This window comes from Oncorhynchus nerka, linkage group LG13, assembly GCF_034236695.1.
Source record: "Oncorhynchus nerka isolate Pitt River linkage group LG13, Oner_Uvic_2.0, whole genome shotgun sequence".
NCBI lineage: Eukaryota > Metazoa > Chordata > Actinopteri > Salmoniformes > Salmonidae > Oncorhynchus > Oncorhynchus nerka.
The window spans coordinates 72984401-73004327 of NC_088408.1; the positions used below are offsets into that span (position 1 = coordinate 72984401).

General features: G+C 40.2%; 1 protein-coding gene across 1 annotated transcript in view; it reads left to right on the forward strand.

Annotated features, from left to right (window-relative positions):
• The window catches only part of mlxip (MLX interacting protein), a 37583-nt gene that overhangs the window by 886 nt on the left and 16770 nt on the right, over positions 1-19927 (forward strand). The window contains 4 exon segments of the mRNA XM_029678119.2: positions 17912-18018; positions 18338-18423; positions 18923-19012; positions 19519-19560. Of these exon segments, the coding sequence (XP_029533979.2) occupies positions 17912-18018; positions 18338-18423; positions 18923-19012; positions 19519-19560 (325 nt within the window).

The window sequence follows — 19927 nt, forward strand, 5'->3', positions numbered from 1 at the left end:
AGTATTTACTTTTCCAGTATCTGTCTCGAGCATCAGAATCCACGCCCAAAGACAACGCATGAGGTGTAGCTAGTCACGAGTCTACATTTCCAGAACAATTTTCTAAAAAAGTATTGGCTACAGTAGTGCCATAAAACAACACGCATACAGTCTAATGCTTTATATGTAATAATTCCAATAACTGCAACAGTTGCATGTGGAGTCCAATGCCAGATGAGAATCAAATACATTTATAGTCTTCAAATGCTTCGTAAACAAGTGTCGACCAACAGTAAAATGCCTTCTTAGGGGCCCTTCCCAACAATGCAGAGAGAAAATTTAGAAATAATAGAAAAGTAAAACGCGTAATAATACAGCTTGGTCTCATAGACTAGAAGTAACATAGTAAATGTAAATCAGAGAGGCTTAAATTAGTATATGTTTGGTATGGTTACAGATGGTTACTTAAATTAAAAACGAGTAGGGTGGATGGTTCGCCTAATTTCAGTTTGTGACAAAACAAGCAAGTATAGTGTAGATTTATTTGACCACCTAACTCGTTGTGAAATGTCTATTTTCCATAAATACAAATATTGTATTTTCAGCTGTTTGAAGCTGGTGTTCAAAACCGAAAGTAAAATATGCTAAAACAAAACTTAAGCATTGGAAGTGTAGAAGAATGACAGAAACAAGGTTTTGAAGTGTTTGTCCTATAGCTAGTTGATACAGTACATTTGGAAAGTATTCAGACCCCCCTTCAGAATTTTTCCACATTTGTTACGTTAAATGTTGGCGGGTGGGGGTGAAATATTAGGTAAGTATTCAGACCCTTTACTCAGTACTTTGTTGAAGCACCTTTGGCAGCGATTACAGCTTTAAGTCTTATTGGGTATGATACTACAATCTTGGCACACCTGTATTTGGGGAGTTTCTCCCATTCTTCTCTGCAGATCCTCTCAAGCTCTGTCAGGTTGGATGGGGAGTATTGCTGCACAGCTATTTTCAGGTCTCTCCAGAGATGTTAAATCGGGTTCAAGACTGGGCTCTGGCTGGACCACTCAAGGACCTTCAAAGATTTGTCCCCAAGCCACTCCTGCATTGTCTTGGCTGTGTGCTTCGGGTCATTGTCCTGTTGGACGGTGAACCTTTGCCCCAGTCTGAGGTCCTGAGCGGGTTTGTATCAAGGATCTCTCTGTACTTTGCTCTGTTCATCTTTCCCTAGATCCTGACTATTCTCCCTGCCGCTGAAAAACATCCCCACAGCATGATGCTGCCACCACCATGCTTCAACATAGAGATGATGCCAGGTTTCCTCCACATTCAGGCCAAAGAGTTGAATCTTGGTTTCATCAGACCAGAGAATCTTGTTTCTCATGGTCTGAGAGTCGTTTAGGTGCCTTTTGGCAAACTCCAAGCGGGCTGTGAAGTGTGTTTTACTGAGGAGTGGCTTCTGTCTGGCCACTACCATAAAGGCCTGATTGGTAGAGTGCTCCAGAGATTGTTGTCCTTCCGGATGGTTCTCCCATCTCCTGTAATCGCTGCCAAAGATGCTTCAACAAAGTAAATAGTAAAGGGACTGAATACTTATGTGATATTAAAGTTTTTAAAATTCTTAATACATTTGCAAACATTTCTAAAACTGTTTACATTATAGGGTATTGTGTGTAGATTGATGAGGGGGGGGAAACAATTTAATCAATTTTAGAGTAAGGCTGTAACATAACAACATGTGGATAAAGTCGAGGGGTCTGTATTACTTACCTTGCTTCAAAGTAGCCTAGCAATAATCAGACCATATCCGTGGAGGCAATTATTTTATATCAACTTTCTTTCATTGTCCAGTTGCGGAAGGCACAATCCTAGCCATATTAGCAACCCATGCTAGTTGCTGCCTATTAGATCTCCCCTCTTCCTAGATTTCAAACAGATATTTAGTCTGTCAGGTTAAACTGCATGCACGTGTGGTGGGCTTTTGACAAGTGTTTTCCAACTAATTGCATTATGGAGCAAACGTTCGAGCGTAGCCTACTGCCTTGTGCGCATTGCTGTGAGCACAAGGCAGTAGTTTATCAACATTTTAACATAAACCTTCTAAACTTTTGCATCACTCATTGCTTTTTAAAGTTATTTTTACATAGCTAGGTCTGCTGGTTGTATGAATTTGGCATCCGTCGTCCCACAACTGTCCCAGAGTCAGTTTGGAATGGGCTTTCTTTCTCGACAAGATGACCAATAGAATAGGTAAACTTTTCTACTAAAGGGGATAGTAGTTTGACATAAGGTAGTGATTTTGATGTTTGTTTCTCGTCTTGTAGGCTGAGGAAAAGTAAATGTGGACAGTTAGTCTAAGCATCTTCAAAGTGCGCATCAGAATTTGGTAAGAAGGACCGCACATCGTTGCATCTTCGACTTTCATGTTCTGTTAATATGAATGACCATAATCTAAATGTGATTTCTGTCATTTTGAGCAACGTGAATGGACACCCTAATCAGGTTATGCACCCTACGCATATGGGTCCGGTACGTTTCTCAAATGTCTGGTAGATTAAAATGCTGCTGGTAGGAATTCATATTTTGGTTAATTTTGCTGACTAATTAACCGGTCAAGAAACAGTAAAAAAAAAAAAATCAAAACAGTCAAATTTGGTCACCAACAGAAAGTACTATCAGAGATCTGTATATAATGGCGCGATGCGTATGTTTCCACCCTAGCAATGGAAGCCGTCCCAAGGTGGGAAGGCTTGTGACAACCTTAGGCCAAAATAAGCCCATAGAAACACATTGGGCCTATTTTGGACAGATTTTGGCACGAGTGAAACCTCTCACTTTGCTTCTTCCTCTCTGATACCATGCATGCATACAAGGACCGGACATTTTTCATTAAGAGCCTAATGGAAACGTGCATCAATAGCAAGCCTATCCTGTTATAGTTCAAAAGGCTATAGCAGCTAATAAAACATCATTTTCAAACATTTATCAAAATGCAATTAGCGGAAAATACCTTTCTAAACCTAATGCGAATTAGAATCTTAGAAAGAAGGGGTATTTAATAGCAACAACTGATGGGTTACTGAAATTACTAGGATTGTGCCTTTGGCTTCTGGACAACAAAAGAGAGTTGATAAGAAAAACACTAGAACTGGAGAAATGCTGGTTAATGGCATGAGGAAGTCTTTAGAAAATAATTGCCTTCACGTTTCTACAGATGGATTTTTGCAAGGCTACTTTGAAGAAAGGTAAAACATGCCTCATTTGAAGTAAAGTAAAACGTTCAGGTTTCAAACAAGAGCGTCTGCTAAATGACTTAAATGTAAATGTAAAAAATTCTACTGTCTCAAGCTCACATTGCAAAGTGGTGGGTTCTTCGCTGATAGTCAACGGTAGGCAGGCTATGGCCTATACACCTGAATGGCAAATGGGAAGTGAGATTTAATTACAAATTGAGATTGAGAAATAAAAATAGCTCATTTTTATCATGGCCTCAAGTTAACACGTGATTGCATTTCAAATGTATGTTGTGCAATGACTGGGCTTACAAAAGCAGGTTTCACTCCAGTAGCCTAGAGACTTTTTGAGGAGCTACTCTCGTGCTGTCTGACAGGTGGTGGGCTAATCTGCTCCTCAAACTAGTCTCTGTATGTTGTGCCTGTGTGATAAATGAGAGGCATGACTAAGACTGTTGCGGTGACCCCGTATTACCACCACACCGGTGGTCACTAGTCATGAAGGCAGTCAAATTTCACGTGAGCTTTTAGTCATGGTAATTAGGCTTCTATGAGCTCTGATGCTGCTGATGGTCATTAGTAGCCTACCAAACTTGCTAACTGCCTGGTACTCGACACTATTGTCCCTCTAATCACTCTGACATCAATGCAAATGCAATAGAAAATCTAATCAAAGACTTCATAAGAGCTCGTGTTGCGCAACATGCAATTTTGTGAGAAAACAGAGTGATGGCCTTTACTAAAAGCTTTCTATAGGCTGCCCCTGTTTCAAGACAGATGCTTGCTTATGGTCCATTCTATATCAAATCAAATGGAACATGTATATGTAAAGATGAGATTAAACCAAGAATCGTGTAGCCTAGACCATAGGCCAATATGTTTTGATAAGGTTTGTAATCACAACTGAAGTGGCCAAAATAACTTCTTAAAATTAAGCACATTAATCCACTTTACAAGGGGTGTAGAGCCCAACTGGCATACATAAACAGTGTGTGTTTCCAGTTTGGTGGGGATGATCATTTTCACCATAAAAATGCACCTTTTGGGCCTCCCGTGTGGCGCAGTGGTCTAGGGCAGTGCTAGCTGTGCCACCAGAGACTCTGGGTTCGCGCCCAGGCTCTGTCGCAGCCGGCCGCATCATGCAGCCTTACAATGTTAAAAATCAAAACATATAGCCCAACGTTTTTATCACAACTAAAGTTAGATGAATCACTCCAAATTAAGCATATAGAAGTACCTATTTCTTTGTTAAGCGCTCAACACAGAATAGCCTCGTGTGCACTCCCTCAAATCGTTTGGAGAAAATATCCTTTTCTATTTTAGATGTACCAAAGGTCAGAATCAGTGGCTTGTGTGGAAGCCAGGAGATGATAAATGTGTTTACGTTAGTTCATGGTCAATTACCGTGAGACCGACAGTTATTTGCTTGACAATCACCAGCTGACGAAATGTTGTGACTGCCAAAGCTCTAAGCATGACGAATAACGAAAATACACACGCAGCAATTGAATTCCAGAAAATTAGGCTAATTACCCTATAGACCGATAAGTATGACTGGTCAAATTAGAGGTTAACATCCCAAGCTGCTGGTCAAATGTCTGGTGACACATTTTCCTAATGGAAACCCTGGTTTGGACTATGATAGCGCCTTAGTGATGTGGACACAGAGGAACTTGAAGCTCTCGTCTCGCTCCATTACAGCCCTGTCGATATGAATGGGGACGTGCTCGGCTCTCCGTTTCCTGTAGTCCAAGATCAGCTCCTTTGTCTTGCTGACGTTGAGGGAGCGGTTATCGCCCTACCACCACACTACCTGGTCTCTGACCTCCTCCCTATAGATTGTCTCGTTGTCTGTGATCAGGCCTACCACTGTTGTGTCGTCTGCAAAATTAATGACAGTGTTGGAGTCGTGCGCTGCCACGCAGTCGTGGGTGAATAGGGAGTACAGAGTGATGGATATGTTGTTGCCTACCCTCACAACCTGGGGGCGTCCCGTCAGGAAATCCAGGAACGCTGAACTGTAGTCAATGAACAGCATTCTCATGTAGGTGTTCCTTTTTGTCCAGGTGGGAAAGGGCAGTGCAATAGAGATTCTGTCATCTGTGGATCTGTTTGGGCGGTATGCGATAATAGGCATTTTAAATCATGTGTTGTGAAGTGGTCCCAAGGTCAACAGTCTGCTGTTGCAGTAATATGGTCCTGTGATACTGGACAGGACTGGTATGGGTAACTTTGCAAAGTTTGCTTAGCAGTTTGACAGTTAAACCTAATTTAGCTACAGCAATTTGGTGATTTATTCAGATCATATGTTTATACCCTGTCTAATCTAAAATAGGCCTAGTTGAAGAAATTAAAATGTTGTGCACAGAAGGTCCCCTAGAACAGAGCAGAGAAAAACTCTGTGTTAGAGGCTCATCTTGGTGTGCTTGTCTCTCTTAACCTCTTAGGTGAAAGGCCAGCTGCTCCAAGAGGGTCTCCACATGCATTTGTAAATTGCAGGCAGCATGTTAATTTGGGGCAGCCGGTATTTTTAGAGCAGGGGCTACACACCCATAATATCTCCTTCTCCCCATCAGCCTAGAGTAGACTGATGCATTGCTGCTCAAATCAACAGTTGGAATTTTACAGCCTTTGTTTAGCCATGCTTGATGTGCTGAGTGTGGAGCAGGACACTTAACACCAGATGCCCAGGCAATGCAAACAGCCTGAGCACCACTTTTTTGACAGGGGTTTTGCGATAGAAGTAATTGTTGCTCCTCCTTAGCACCCCCTCAACTCCTGTCAACACATGATAGGACACCTGTGTCAGAGGAATCGCATCCCCTTTACGGCTCTCTGCTTGCCAAGGGTTGGCACTATCCATCGCCCATCCCTCAACCTTTGCTCCAGTTTTACTGCAGACTACACTTAGTGGATCAAATCAAATCACATTTTATCCGTCACATGTTTCGTAAACAACAGGTGTAGACTAAACAGTGAAGTGCTTACTTACAGGCCCTTCCCTACAATGCACAGAGAATAAAAATGGAGAAATAATAAATACGCAATGATTAAGGATAGTTTGGCTATATACACAGGGTACCAAATCAAAGTTCATTTGTCACGTGCGCCGAATACAACAGGTGTAGACCTTACAGTGAAATGCTTACTTACAGGTTCTAATCAATAGTGCAAAAAAGGTATTAGGTGGACAATGGGTAAGTAAAGAAATAAAACAACAGTAAAAAGACAGTGAAAAATAACAGTAGCAAGGCTATATACAGTAGCTAGTCTACATACAGGCTCCGGTTAGTCGGGCTGATTGAGGTAGTATGTAGATATGGTTAAAATGACTATGCGTGTATGATGAACAGAGAGTAGCAGTAGCGTAAAAGAGGGGTTGGAGAAGAACGTAAAAGTGCAATATGTGCTATGTAAGAAAGCTAATGTTTCAGTTCCTTGCTCGCAACTTACCTTGGCTTACTGCATTTGCGTAACAGGCAGTCTCCTTGTGGAGTGCAACGAGAGAGAGGCAGGTCATTATTGCGTTGGATCCCCCGAGCTGACAAGGTGAAAATCTGTCTTTCTGCCCCTGAAGGAGGCAGTTAACCCACCTTTGAAAATAAGAATGTGTTCTTAACGGACTTGCCTTGTTAAATAAAGATTAAATAAAGGTGTAAAAAAAAAAATCGGCAAATCGGAGCACAAAAATACCAATTTCCGATTGTTATGAAAACTTGAAATCGGCCCTAATTAATCGGCCATTCCGCTTAATCGGTCGACCTCTACTATGGTACCGCTTGCCATGCAGTAGTTGAGAGAACAGTCTATGACTAGGGTGGCTGGGGTCTTTGACAATTGTTAGGGCCTTCCTCTGACACCGTAGAGGTTCCTGATGGCAGGCAGCTTAGCCCCGGTGATGTACTGGGCCGTACGCACTACCCTCTGTAGTGCCTTGCGGTCAGAGGCCGAGCAATTGCCGTACCAGGCAGTGATGCAACCAATCAGGATGCTCTCGATGTTGCAGCTGTAGAACCTTTTGAGGATCTCAGGACCCATGCCAAATCTTTTTAGTTTCCTGAGGGCGAATAGGCTTTGTCGTGCCCTCTTCACGACTGTCTTACAGTCAACTGTAAGTGCTGTTATTGTGAAGTGGAAACGTCTAGGAGCAACAACAGCTCAGCTACGAAATAGTAGGCCACACAAGCTCACAGAATGGTACTGCCGAGTGCTGAAGCACGTATCGCATAAAAACAGTTTGTCCTCAGTTGCAACATTCACTACAAAGTTCCAAACGGACTCTGGAAGCACCGTCAGCACAATAACTGTTCGTCGAGACCTTAATGAAATGGGTTTCCATGGCCGAGCAGCCACACACAAGCCTAAGATCACCATGCACAATGCCAAGCTTCGGCTGGAGTGGTGTAAAGCTCGTCTCCATTGGACTCTGGCGCAGTGGAAATACGTTCTCTGGAGTGATGAATCACGCTTCACCATCTGGCAGTCCGAAGTGTGAATTTGGGTTTGGCGGATGCCAGGAGGACATTACCTGCCCGACTGCATAGAGCCAACTGTAAAGTTTGGGGGAGGAGGAATAATAGTCTGGGGCTGTTATTCATGATTCGGGCTAGGCCCTTTAATTCCAGTAAATGGAAATCTTAACGCAACAGCATAAAATTACATTCTAGACGATTCTGTGCTTCGAGATTTGTGGCAACACTTTGGGGAAGGCCCTTTCCTGTTTCAGCATGACTATTCCCCTGTGCACAAAGCGAGATCAATACATAAATGTCAAGATCGGTGTGGAAGAACTTGACTGGCCTGCAAGCTTTGGGATAAATTGGAATGTCTGTGCTCAACCTCACTAATGCTCTTGTGGCTGAATGGAATCAAGTCCCCACAGCAAATTTCCAACATCTAGTGAAAAGCCTTCCCAGAAGAGTGGAGGCTATTATAGCAGAAATGGGGGGACCAACTCCATATTAATGCCCCTGACTTTATAATGAGATGTTTGAAGTGCAGGTGTCCACATACTTTTGGTCATGTAGTGTATGTACACATGACTAGGAATAACGTTACTAGGCAACAGGATAAATAGTTGACCGAATAGATACTAACTATTTAGCAGTTTATGGCTTGGGGGTAGAAGCTGTTTAGGGTCCTGTTGGTCCCAGACTTGGTGCATCGGTGCTGTGCTGTAGCAGAGAGAACAGTCTGACTGGATGGCTGGAGTATTTGACAGCTGTTTTTTTTGGCCTTCCTCTGACACTGCCTGGCATAGAGGTCCTGGATAGCAGGGAGCTCAGCCCCAGTGATGTACTGGACTGTACACACCACCCTCTGTAGCGCCTTGCGGGAACTCTCTCGACCCCCCTACACTACAGCCCCGACAATGTAAATGGGGGTGTGCCTGTAGTCCACGATCATTTCCTTTGACTGTGGACAACGTGTAATGAACGATAACCGATGGTCAGAACCTGAACTAAATGTAGGGTGTAGGGCCATGGTGCAGGTACACAATATGATCTTGGGCAATCAAATCAGCAGCATTTCGTGCACTTCCATTCTTCTAAACTAAGTTAATTCCTCAGACATCAGGTAAGGTCTGCTATATTTACCTCTTACCCTTTACTACATGCTCCATAAGCTGGAGTCCTTTAGCACTTTGGCTCTCTCTTCGAGCAACAAAAGTGCACCACATTGTAGATGATCTAGCTACACCCTCTTTTACAACACAATAGCCTGAAGAATCCACAATCAAATCAAACTCACTCCGCTTTTTCAACATACTGCAATTAAAGACGCACCCAGTCAATGTGGAACTACTATGAGTGCAAAAGGTTAACAGAATTGTTGTGGTATCTGAAACTGGGCAAGTCTACCACATTCAAGTCCTCTCTTAACCTCGGCACTAATTCAAATGGTATGACACCGCGCATATAAATCACCCACCCACTCAGTAGCAGCGTGTTGCCTTTCAATTGCGGGTGGGGGGGATTGGTAGGGCAGTGAGTGTCTATCGGGTGCAGCCAGTGTCCTCATATAGCCTGTCTTAGATGGAGAGGTTTTACAGCCTGGTGTCCCCAGGGATCCCTCATGCAGTGGCTATGTTTGTGGACACAGGCAACAGGCTTAGGCAGCTACAGTGCATTCGGAAAGTATTCAGACCCCTTGACTTTTTCCACATTTTGTTACGTTACATCCCTATTCTTAAATTGGATTAAATGTTTTTTCCCCCTCATCAATCTACACACTAACCCATAATGAAATAAGCATTTCGCAAATGTATTATTCAAAAAAATCCGGAAATATCGCATTTTATATAATAATTCAGACCCTTTACTCAGTACTTTGTTGAAGCACCTTTGGCAGCGATAACAGCCTTTCCGAGTGCACTATGTACCCGGGTGATTCATGAAACCAGCATTGTACGATGGTGGTGATGATTTGAGTAAAAAAAATACATGGTATAACCATTATTTCAAAGACACATTTTTTCTTTGAGGGAGTGTGCACATGCTGCTATTGTGGTTAGCAACAAAGAAATAGGTACTCCTATATGGTTAATTTAGAGTTATTCATTTTTAAAAACATTTTTAACTAGGCAAGTCCGTTAAGAACAAATTCTTATTTACAATGACGGCCTACCCTCCCCAAACCCTGACGACGCTGGGCCAATTGTGCGCCGCCCTATGGGACTCCCAATCATGGCCAGATGTGATACAGCTTGTATTAATGTAATTTTAGTTGTTCAACAAACATTGGGCTATAGGTTTTGATTTTTAATACAGTGTAAGGCTGCATGATGCAACTCTAAAGATGAAAGGTATGAGCCCTGCTTTGTTTTTTGCGCAGGCTGTACATAATCTATCAGTCTCTTATTCACAATTTGACAAGCACTTGATAATGCCTAAAATTTCACGGCGGCATCCCCTTTCTGTGGCTGTAATACACCCTAAAAAAAAAAAACATTTTGCGGCCAGTGGCGGTTGTGCCCTTCTCCCTGGGTGCTGCGCGCTCCGGAGCACCTCTCACTCACATGGCTCTCCATCACGTGATCGGGTCTTTCTCACAGGCTACAAGAAATGTTGTGCAACATGAGCTCATGGGCTCTTTTATTCGATTTTCTATCACATTTGCATTGATGTCAGAATGATTAGAGGGACAATAGAGTGCTGAGTACCAGGCCGTTAGCAAGTTTGGTAAGGTACCGTCAGCAGCATGAGAGCTTGGAGAAGCCTAATTACAGTGACTTTGCCTTCATGACTCGTGACTGCCGGTGTGGCAGTAATATGGGTTACAGCAGCAGCCCTATTCACAACCATTGTCCAACATTGTGAATGTATTTTAATTCATTTTATCTTGATGTTTAAGTCTCCTATCTTGGATTATTTGTTATCCTTGATTATTTGTACTTGAAGCTCATACCCCATTCCTCATACTTCAGAACAATTCTTTATTGACCCTTTTAGTTCATAGGTAAATGCTAATTGCATAATCGTTATGTTTTTAAAACTTCTTGGTCAAAAAAGTAACGCTCATTACCGAAATATTAATTCTTTTCCGTAACCTGCTTATCATTACTGAAACACTTTAATTAATTGTCAATTCATTATTTAATTGTTTATCTAGTTTGCCATAGTACAGGCAAACACTAGGAGTTACATTGTGGTAGTTATTCAGCAAAATGTGTTAAGATAATTTACGTTATAGGATAGGATAAAGTAATCCTTCTCACCCCCCTTAAAAGATTTAGATGCACTATTGTAAAGTGGCTGTTCCACTGGATGTCATAAGGTGAACGCACCAATTTGTAAGTCGCTCTGGATAAGAGCGTCTGCTAAATGACTTAAATGTAAATGTAAATGTTATATTATCACAAATGTCATGACTCAGATCTTGTTTTTCGCTAATGAAATCTTCAAATAACATTTGTTTACTAATAAGTCATTTGTTCATTACTATAGTTGAAGTTGGAAGTTTACATACACTTAGGTTGGAGTCATTAAAACTCGTTTCAAATCAAATCTAATTTTATTTGTCACATACACATGGTTAGCAGATGTTAATGCGAGTGTAGCGAAATGCTTGTGCTTCTAGTTCCGACAATGCAGTGATAACCAACAAGTAATCTAACTAACAATTCCAAAACTACTGTCTTATACACAGTGTAAGGGGATAAGGAATATGTACATAAGGATATATGAATGAGTGATGGTACAGAGCAGCATACAGTAGATGGTATCGAGTACAGTATATACATATGAGATGAGTATGTAGACAAAGTAAACAGTGGCATAGTTAAAGTGGCTAGTGACATAAGGATGCAGTCGATGATCTAGAGTACAGTATATACGTATGCATATGAGATGAATAATGTAGGGTAAGTAACATTATATAAGGTAGCATTGTTTAAAGTGGCTAGTGATATATTTACATCATTTCCCATCAATTCCCATTATTAAAGTGGCTGGAGTTGGGTCAGTGTCAATGACAGTGTGTTGGCAGCAGCCACTCAATGTTAGTGGTGGCTGTTTAACAGTCTGATGGCCTTAAGATAGAAGCTGTTTTTCAGTCTCTCGGTCCCAGCTTTGATGCACCTGTACTGACCTCGCCTTCTGGATGATAGCGGGGTGAACAGGCAGTGGTGGTTTTTCAACCACTCCCCAAATTTCTTGTTAACAAACTATAGTTTTGGCAAGTCGGTTAGGACATCTACTTTGTGCATGACACAAGTAATTTTCCCAACAATTATTTACAGACAGATTAGTTCACTTATAACTCACTGTATCACAATTCCAGTGGGTCAGAAGTTTACATACACTAAGTTGACTGCACCTTTTAAACCGCTTGGAAAATTCCAGAAAATGATGTCACGGCTTTAGAAGCTTCTGATAGGCTAATTGACTTCATTTGAGTCAATTGGAGGTGTACCTGTGGATGTATTTCAAGGCTTACCTTCAAACTCAGTGACCTATGCTTGACATCATGGGAAAATCGAAATAAATCAGGCAAGACCCCAGAAAAAAACCAATTGTAGACCTACACAAGTCTGGTTAATCCTTGGGAGCAATTTCCAAATGCCTGAAGGTACCACTTTCATCTGTACAAACAATAGTAAGCAAGTATAAACACCATGGTACCAAGCAACCGTCATACCGCTCAGGAAGGAGATGTGTTCTGTCTCCTCGAGATGAACGTACTTTGGTGTGAAAAGTGCAAATCAATCCCAGAACAACAGCAAAGGACCCTGTGAAGATGCTGGAGGAATCGGGTACAAAAGTATCCATATCCACAGTAAAATTAGTCCTATATCGACATAACCTGAAAGGCCGCTCGGAAGAAGACACTGCTCCAAAACCGCCATTATAAAAACGCCAGACTACGGTTTGCAACTGCACAATGGGACAAGATTTTACTTTTTGGAGAAATGTCCTTTGTCCATAATGACCATTGTTATGTTTGGAGGAAAAAGGGGGAGGCTTGCAAGTCAAAGAACACCATCCCAACCATTAAGCACGGGGGTGGTAGCATCATGTTGTGGGGGTGTTTTGCTGCAGGAGGGACTGGTGTACTTCACAAAATAGATGGCATCATGAGTACGGAAAATGATGTGGATATATTGAAGCAACATCTCATTTGCTTGGTCGCAAATGGGTCTTCCAAATGGACAATTACCCCAAGCATACTTCCAAAGTTGTGGCAAAATGGCTTAAGGACAACAAAGTCAAGGTATTGGAGTGGCCATCACAAAGCCCTGACCTCAATCCCATAAATTTGTGAGCAGAACTGAAAAAGTGTGTGTGAGAGCAAGGAGACCTACAAACCTGACTCGGTTATACCAGCACTGTCAGGAGGAATGGGCCAAAATTCCCCCAACTTATTGTGGAAAGCTTGTGGAAGGCTAACTGAAACGTTTGACCCAAGTTAAACAATTTAAAGGCAATGCTACCAAATACTAATTGAGTGTATGTAAACTTCTGACCCACTGGGAATGTGATGATAGAAATAAAAGCTGAAATAAACCATTCTCTCTACTATTATTCTGACATTTCACATTCTTAAAATAAAGTGGTGATCCTAACTGACCTAAGACGGGGACTTTTTACTAGGATTAAATGTCAGGAATTGTGAAAAACTGAGTTTAAATGTAATTGACTAAGGTGTATGTGAACTCCCGACAATCAAACGTAGATTTGCTCTGTGGTATACCAATATATATTTTTTAAACATGGAAAATCATCAGTTTTTCTTCCTTTCTTGATATTTAGTGTTGTGGTAATGTCAAATTTCAATCAGTTGTGAAAAATGCTATAAAATACATAAATATTGACTAAACTCTTTGAAATCAACATTTATAATGACGTTACAACTTACTAGTTTTGCTCCAAATGACAATTTGCTAGTCAATTTATTCTCAAAAAATCCAAAGAGCTCCTTTTTAAAATGACAATTACGTGAGAATCACCCGCTCCATCATCTTGGCTTCAGTGGAAAGACATGTCCTCAACCCACTGATAGTTTCAGTTCACTAGTCAGGGGGCAGAAAAAAAAGTTTTTATTTCTATGCAAAATATATACAGGACCTTCATAAAGTATTCATACCCCTTGATTTATTACACATTTTGTTGTGAAACAGCCTGAATTCAAAATGGATTAAATATTTTTTTCTTCTCACCCGCCTACACACAACAACCCACAATGACAAAGTGAAAAAAATCCATGTTTTTAAAAATGTTGTCAAATTTATTGAAAATTAAATACACAAATATATCTCATTTACTTAAGTATTCATACCCCTGGGTCAATATTTTGTAGAAGCACCATTTGGTAGCGATTACACCGGAGAGTCTCTAAGAGCTTTCCACACCTGGATTGTGCATCATTTCCCTATTATTATTTTCAAAACTCTTCAAGCTCTGTCAAATTGGTTGTTGATCATTGGTAGACAACCATTTTCAGGTCTTGCCATATATTTTCAAGTAGATATAAGTCAAAACTGTAATGCAGCCACTAAAGAACTCCAGTGTAGATTAGGCCTTGTGTTTTAGGTTGTCATGCTGAAAGGCGAATTAATCTCCCAGTGCCTGGTGGAAAGCAGGCTAAACCAGGTTTTCCTCTAGGATTTTGCCTGTGTTAAGCTCCATTCCAGTTTTTTTTCTGCCTGGAAAAACTCTCCAGTCCTTAAGTCCTTAACAATTACAAGGATACCCATAACATGATGCATTCACCACTATGCTTGAAAATATAGAGAGTGGTACTCAATAATGTTGTATTCAGGACAAAAAAGTGAATTACTTTGCCAATTTTTTTGCAGTATTACTTTAGTGCACTGTTGCAAACAGGATACATGTTTTGGGATATTTGTATTCTATACAGGCTTCATTCTTTTCACTCTGTCAGTTAGGAGTATTATGGAGTAACTACAATCTTTGTTGATCCATCCTCTGTTTTCTCCTTTCACTCTAACTGTATTAAAGTCACCATTGGCCTCATGGTGAAGTCTTTGAGCGGTTTCCTTCCTCTTCGGAAACTTAGGAAGGACGCCTGTATCTTTGTAGTGACTGGGTGTGTTGATACAACATCCAAAGTGTAATTAATAACTTCACCATGCTCAAAGGGATATTCAATGTCTGCTTTTTTATAAAATCTACCAATAGTTGCCCTTTGCGAGGTATTGGAAAACCTCCCTGGTCTATGTAGTTAAATCTGTGTTTGAAATTCACTGCTTGAATGAGGGACCTTACAATTATCTGTATGTGTAAGGTTACAGACATGTTAAACACTATTATTGCACACAGTGAGTCCATGCAACTTACTATGCACATTTTTACTCCTGAACTTATTTAGACTTGCCATAACAAAGGGGTTGAATACTTATTGACTCAAGACATTTCAGCTTTTAATTTTTTTTATTAATTTGTAAAAACATAATTCCACTTTAACATTATGGGGTATTGTTTGTAGGCCAGTGATGACAAATCTCTATTTTAATCTATTTTAAAGTTGGGAGGTAACACAATAAAATGTGGAAAATGACAAGGGGTGTGAATACTTTCTGATGTCCCTGTAGTTCATTGAGTCTATGCTCATTGGGTCATTTGATATAGGTTAGGCTAGCTAAACACTGGCCATTGACAACATGTCCTTTGAATTGAATGTCCTCTTTGTTGTTTTTCTTGTTCTGTTGATAGTTTGTCTTCCTTGGTTTGCCTCAGCCCTATGAACTGCCCATTACTTACAGTGAACAGATTATATTACTAGGCTGTGTGCTATCATCTTCTAAAAGTTTGGTGGACACGTCCAAAATAACGTTGTGGTTGCTTGAAGTGGAACAGTATAGACCCTTTTGCAGTACACGACACACATAGATGAGTGCGACTCTTGGTGGGAGTAAGAAAACCATCACCATCTGCGCCTATTCAACACAGCCTAGATTTTAAGTTTCTATTACTTGTAAACAAAAAAACTTGTTTGGGTTCTCATACACTTATAATATTTTTTAAAAATCTTACTTGAACAGCCGCTTAGATTATGTTCGGTCTTTGCAAAAATAACTATTTTGTATGCAGCAGTTGTTAGCTAGAATGCTAACGCTCATTGATATATGCTTTAGCAAAAGCTAGCCAAAGAACCATTTTACTGGTTGAAGTTTAAGTGTTTAAAAAAAAAAAAGTATAATGCAGTTGATTTGTAATGATGACACAATCATTATATTTAGCAGGACATTCATACGAGCATTAACATCCAATTATAATACAGAAGTAGTGTGAAATGCAACATGTAAATAGGGGCTTTTTTTTGCTGGCATTCTATAAGAGCCCACCCTTGTTCTGCCACCAATTCGCACGCATCCCCTCGTGCGGTAATGTTTGCAAACACCGAAAGGATCTATTTGATCCCTCAATTGGGTTAGGTAGTCCCTCTTGGCAAATGCTATGATTTATTCAGTTTTAAGTATCATGTCATTCTATGCCGCAGATTCCCTTCATTACAGTCAAAGACAACATCATATAGGCCTAATGTGAAAATACTGTTAGATCCTTTTGAGATACAAGTTGTTCATGATATATTGGACATGCTAATACCTCCACTGCCTTGTCATTGCCTCACCTAAGCTTTCTGCCTCTCACTATTGTCACTGTCAACGGTGGCCTACTTAAGCCTTGTTCACACTGCAGGCCTTAACCTCTTGATACTAGCCATCCCGGATCCGGGATCGTGAATCAGTTTTGTTTGTCCAAACAGCCAGTGACCAAATCGGATTTGTGTGTTGACTGTAGACATTTGCTGACATGGCTACGCTAGTGGCGGGTGTGTGTGCTGTGGCGGCTGATTGTGGGTGGTGCTCGTGCTTCCTCTCACTCAGAAGTTGTTGTTGTGTAGCAAGCTAAGGTGACAACAATGCCTGCCATGGAAGTTTCCCAGTTGCTTTGAATGTTCGAAATCGTACTGTAAAAACACTTTTAAAGTGTCAAAAGATAAGATGATCCAACTTTCAAAATAAGTTATTTTTGGATAACCATAGATGGCTACCTAGCTGTTTAGTTTGCTAGCACACATTCACTAAATTCATTATAAACAATTAACAATTGCTAGTTAGCTGCCACATGTTCTTGCCAAACTGTCAACAGAATAACAAGCAAGCAATAAGATATGCCAAATAACAGTAAAAAAAAGATTCAGCTGTTCAGACACAAGTCGCATGGCCATGAATCTGATTTTTGTATCTGATTTCAAATCCCCTATGAATCTGGTTTGAAATGTGTCTTGAAGTATCCAATTCCATGGATATTTTGGCTGTTCAGACTCCAGGAAAAAGACGAGAATCGGATATGCAAAAAAAAATCAAGCTGCCAGTGTGAACAACGCTTTAGTCCCTTTATGGATGCAGGTGTTCTGTTCAGACCTGGTTTGAAATACATGTGTATTTGATTTGTTCTTTAAATAGGCCTACTTTCTTTATGTATTTTTAGTATTTTCAAATCATGTGGACCAAATCACAAACTACTTTTATTGGAAGTATTTTCAAATAATTTCCTATTAAAATACTTATTTCTAAATACATTTTATGAAATAACAAACAGACCTGGTTTCAAAGGCATGGGAGTATTTATTTGTATATAAAAATGCACTGTATTTCCTAAAATATGTGTTATCAAAAATAATAATATCCAAAACAAGTATTTTGAAAGTAATTGAAATATGCTAAATAGTGTTTGAACCTAGGTCTGGTTATGTTACCCTTTTCAGAGTTGTGTCTACTGTCACTTAGGGTAGTGTTGAGCTGTCTGAAATCATGGGTGACTTCCACAATTGTTCTAGGAAAAGGGATAAAGGAAGGGGGATACCTAGTCAGTTGCACAACTGAATGAATGCTTTCAACCAAAATGTGTCTTCCACATTTAACCCAACCGCTCTGCATGCAGGGGGGGCAGCTTTAATCGACATCCACGTCATCAGTGCCCGGGGAGCAGTTGTTGTTGGCGGTTAACTGCCTTGGTCAAGGGCAGAACGACACATTTTTCCAATTTGCTGGCTCAGGGATTCGAACCAGCCACCTTTTGGTTACTGGCCCAACGCTCTTAACTGCTAGGTTACCTGCCGACCCCAGGAATCTGATCAGTTTGAGGTTACCTAACTGTTAAAATCACCTTCATTTTGCCAATCTGCACCTCTCCCGCTTGAGTAGGTCATTAAGAGGCTTGTGTTATCTTCTGCCTTTTCAGCGGCAAGTTAGTGTCACCAAAATGGAAGAACTTCAAAGGCCTGAAGCTGCTGTGGAGAGACAAGATTCGTCTCAACAACGCTATCTGGAGGGCCTGGTACATGCAATGTAAGAGCTCCACGCACGGCTTCATATTCTATTGTCTCTCACTAAATACAGAAACCTCACTGTTGTAACATAGTATAAACGCCAGGTTGAAATTGGCTGAAATAAATATTTGATTTAACGATTGCTCCAGGGTTGGGTCTGCAGAGCCACTGAATGGCACTTGAATCCCTTTATGATTGAGAAGTATAGTCTACAGTGTATGAATCATATTTAATGTTTTCTTTAAAAAAAAAACGTTTTCTTATTCACTACTATGTTAGTATAGGTGGTGTGTTCTTTTTGCTCAACTGGTAGCTCTTGCATGTGTTCTACTCTACAGATGTGGAGAAGCGAGACAACCCTGTCTGCCATTTTGTCACTCCTCTGGATGGGACCATGGACATGGAGGACCATCGTCCGGCAGAGGTAAGAACGGGCAGTGGATTGGGGGATATTTTTTAATTGAACCTTTATTTAACTAGGCAAGTCAGTTGAGAACAAATTATTATTTACAATGTCTGCCTAGGAACAGTGGGTTAACTTCCTTCTTCAGGGGCAGACTGGCAGATTTTTACATTGTCATTTCGGGGAATCAATCTAGCAACCTTTCGGTTACCGGCCCAACGCTCTAACCACTAGGCTACCTGCTGCCCCGGCAATAACAAAATCACAGAAAATAATATGCACAGAAAATAATATGCAGCACTGTCCCATACCACTGTCCCATACCACTGTCCCATACCACTGCTCCACCTTTTAACCCAACTCTTCTCTGGGACAACGTTTTTATCCCGTATGTATCGTTTAGCTCCTTTGCATGTCCCTCTTTTTCTCTCCTCTGTTCCACTCCATGTCTCTCTCCTTACTGTTTACCACTTAAACCAATCCCCACACTATTTTCTCCCTCTCCCTTTGTCTTCTATAGGCAATAGCCACAGAGGGGAAATATTGGAAAAGAAGAATTGAAATTGTAATTCGAGAGTATCACAAGTGGAGGACATATTTCAAGAAAAGGGTAGGGTAATGGATTTTGTTGACAGATTGTGCCTTTAAATTCTTATATATATATATGTATGTATGTATGTATGTATGTATGTATGTATGTATGTATGTATGTATATATGTGTGTGTGTATATATGTGTGTGTGTATATATATATACATATATGTGTATACATATATATATATCTATATATCTATATATATATATCTATATATATATGTGTATACATATATATATATCTATATATCTATATATATATATATATATATATATATATATATATATACATATATATGTATATATCAATTAAACAAAGTTGTACCAATTAAACAAAGTTGACTAGACTAATGTTCAAGACTAAGCAGCATTAGACCTATATTAGGTTCTTGTCAGTTGCTTTAACTGGATGGTGAGGCAACTAGTTGATGAATGTACTACATTTACTATGCTCTACTCCATGTTATAATTTTATGTCTATATGAATCTGCCACATAACATTGATTTTCCAATTTGTCACAGTTACAGAAGCACAAGGATGACGATCTCTCAAGCCTTCTCAAGGTATGCATTCTTGTGTGCTTCCTCGATTCAAATGAGGTAATAAAGTAGTGCTAGTGAAAAAATAAGGGTAACCCAAATAATCACTACATCTGACATCTGTGAAAATGACAAAGAATAAGAATAAAGTAAATAATAGGCCATTTACATACATTTACTACATGTGGGTAGGAAAGCTGTATGCTATGTTGATTTGATTTATGCTATTCGGATCTCTTAGCTCACCAAGGGCTAGTCTTCCAAGAGTCCTTATTAAAAAATGTGAAAACAGAAATGTTGTCAAACATTCAAATTAATAACACAAACACAGATCCACATTCCTATTACATTTACATGTTACAAGTTACACCCCCCACTTCAATTGTGCAAA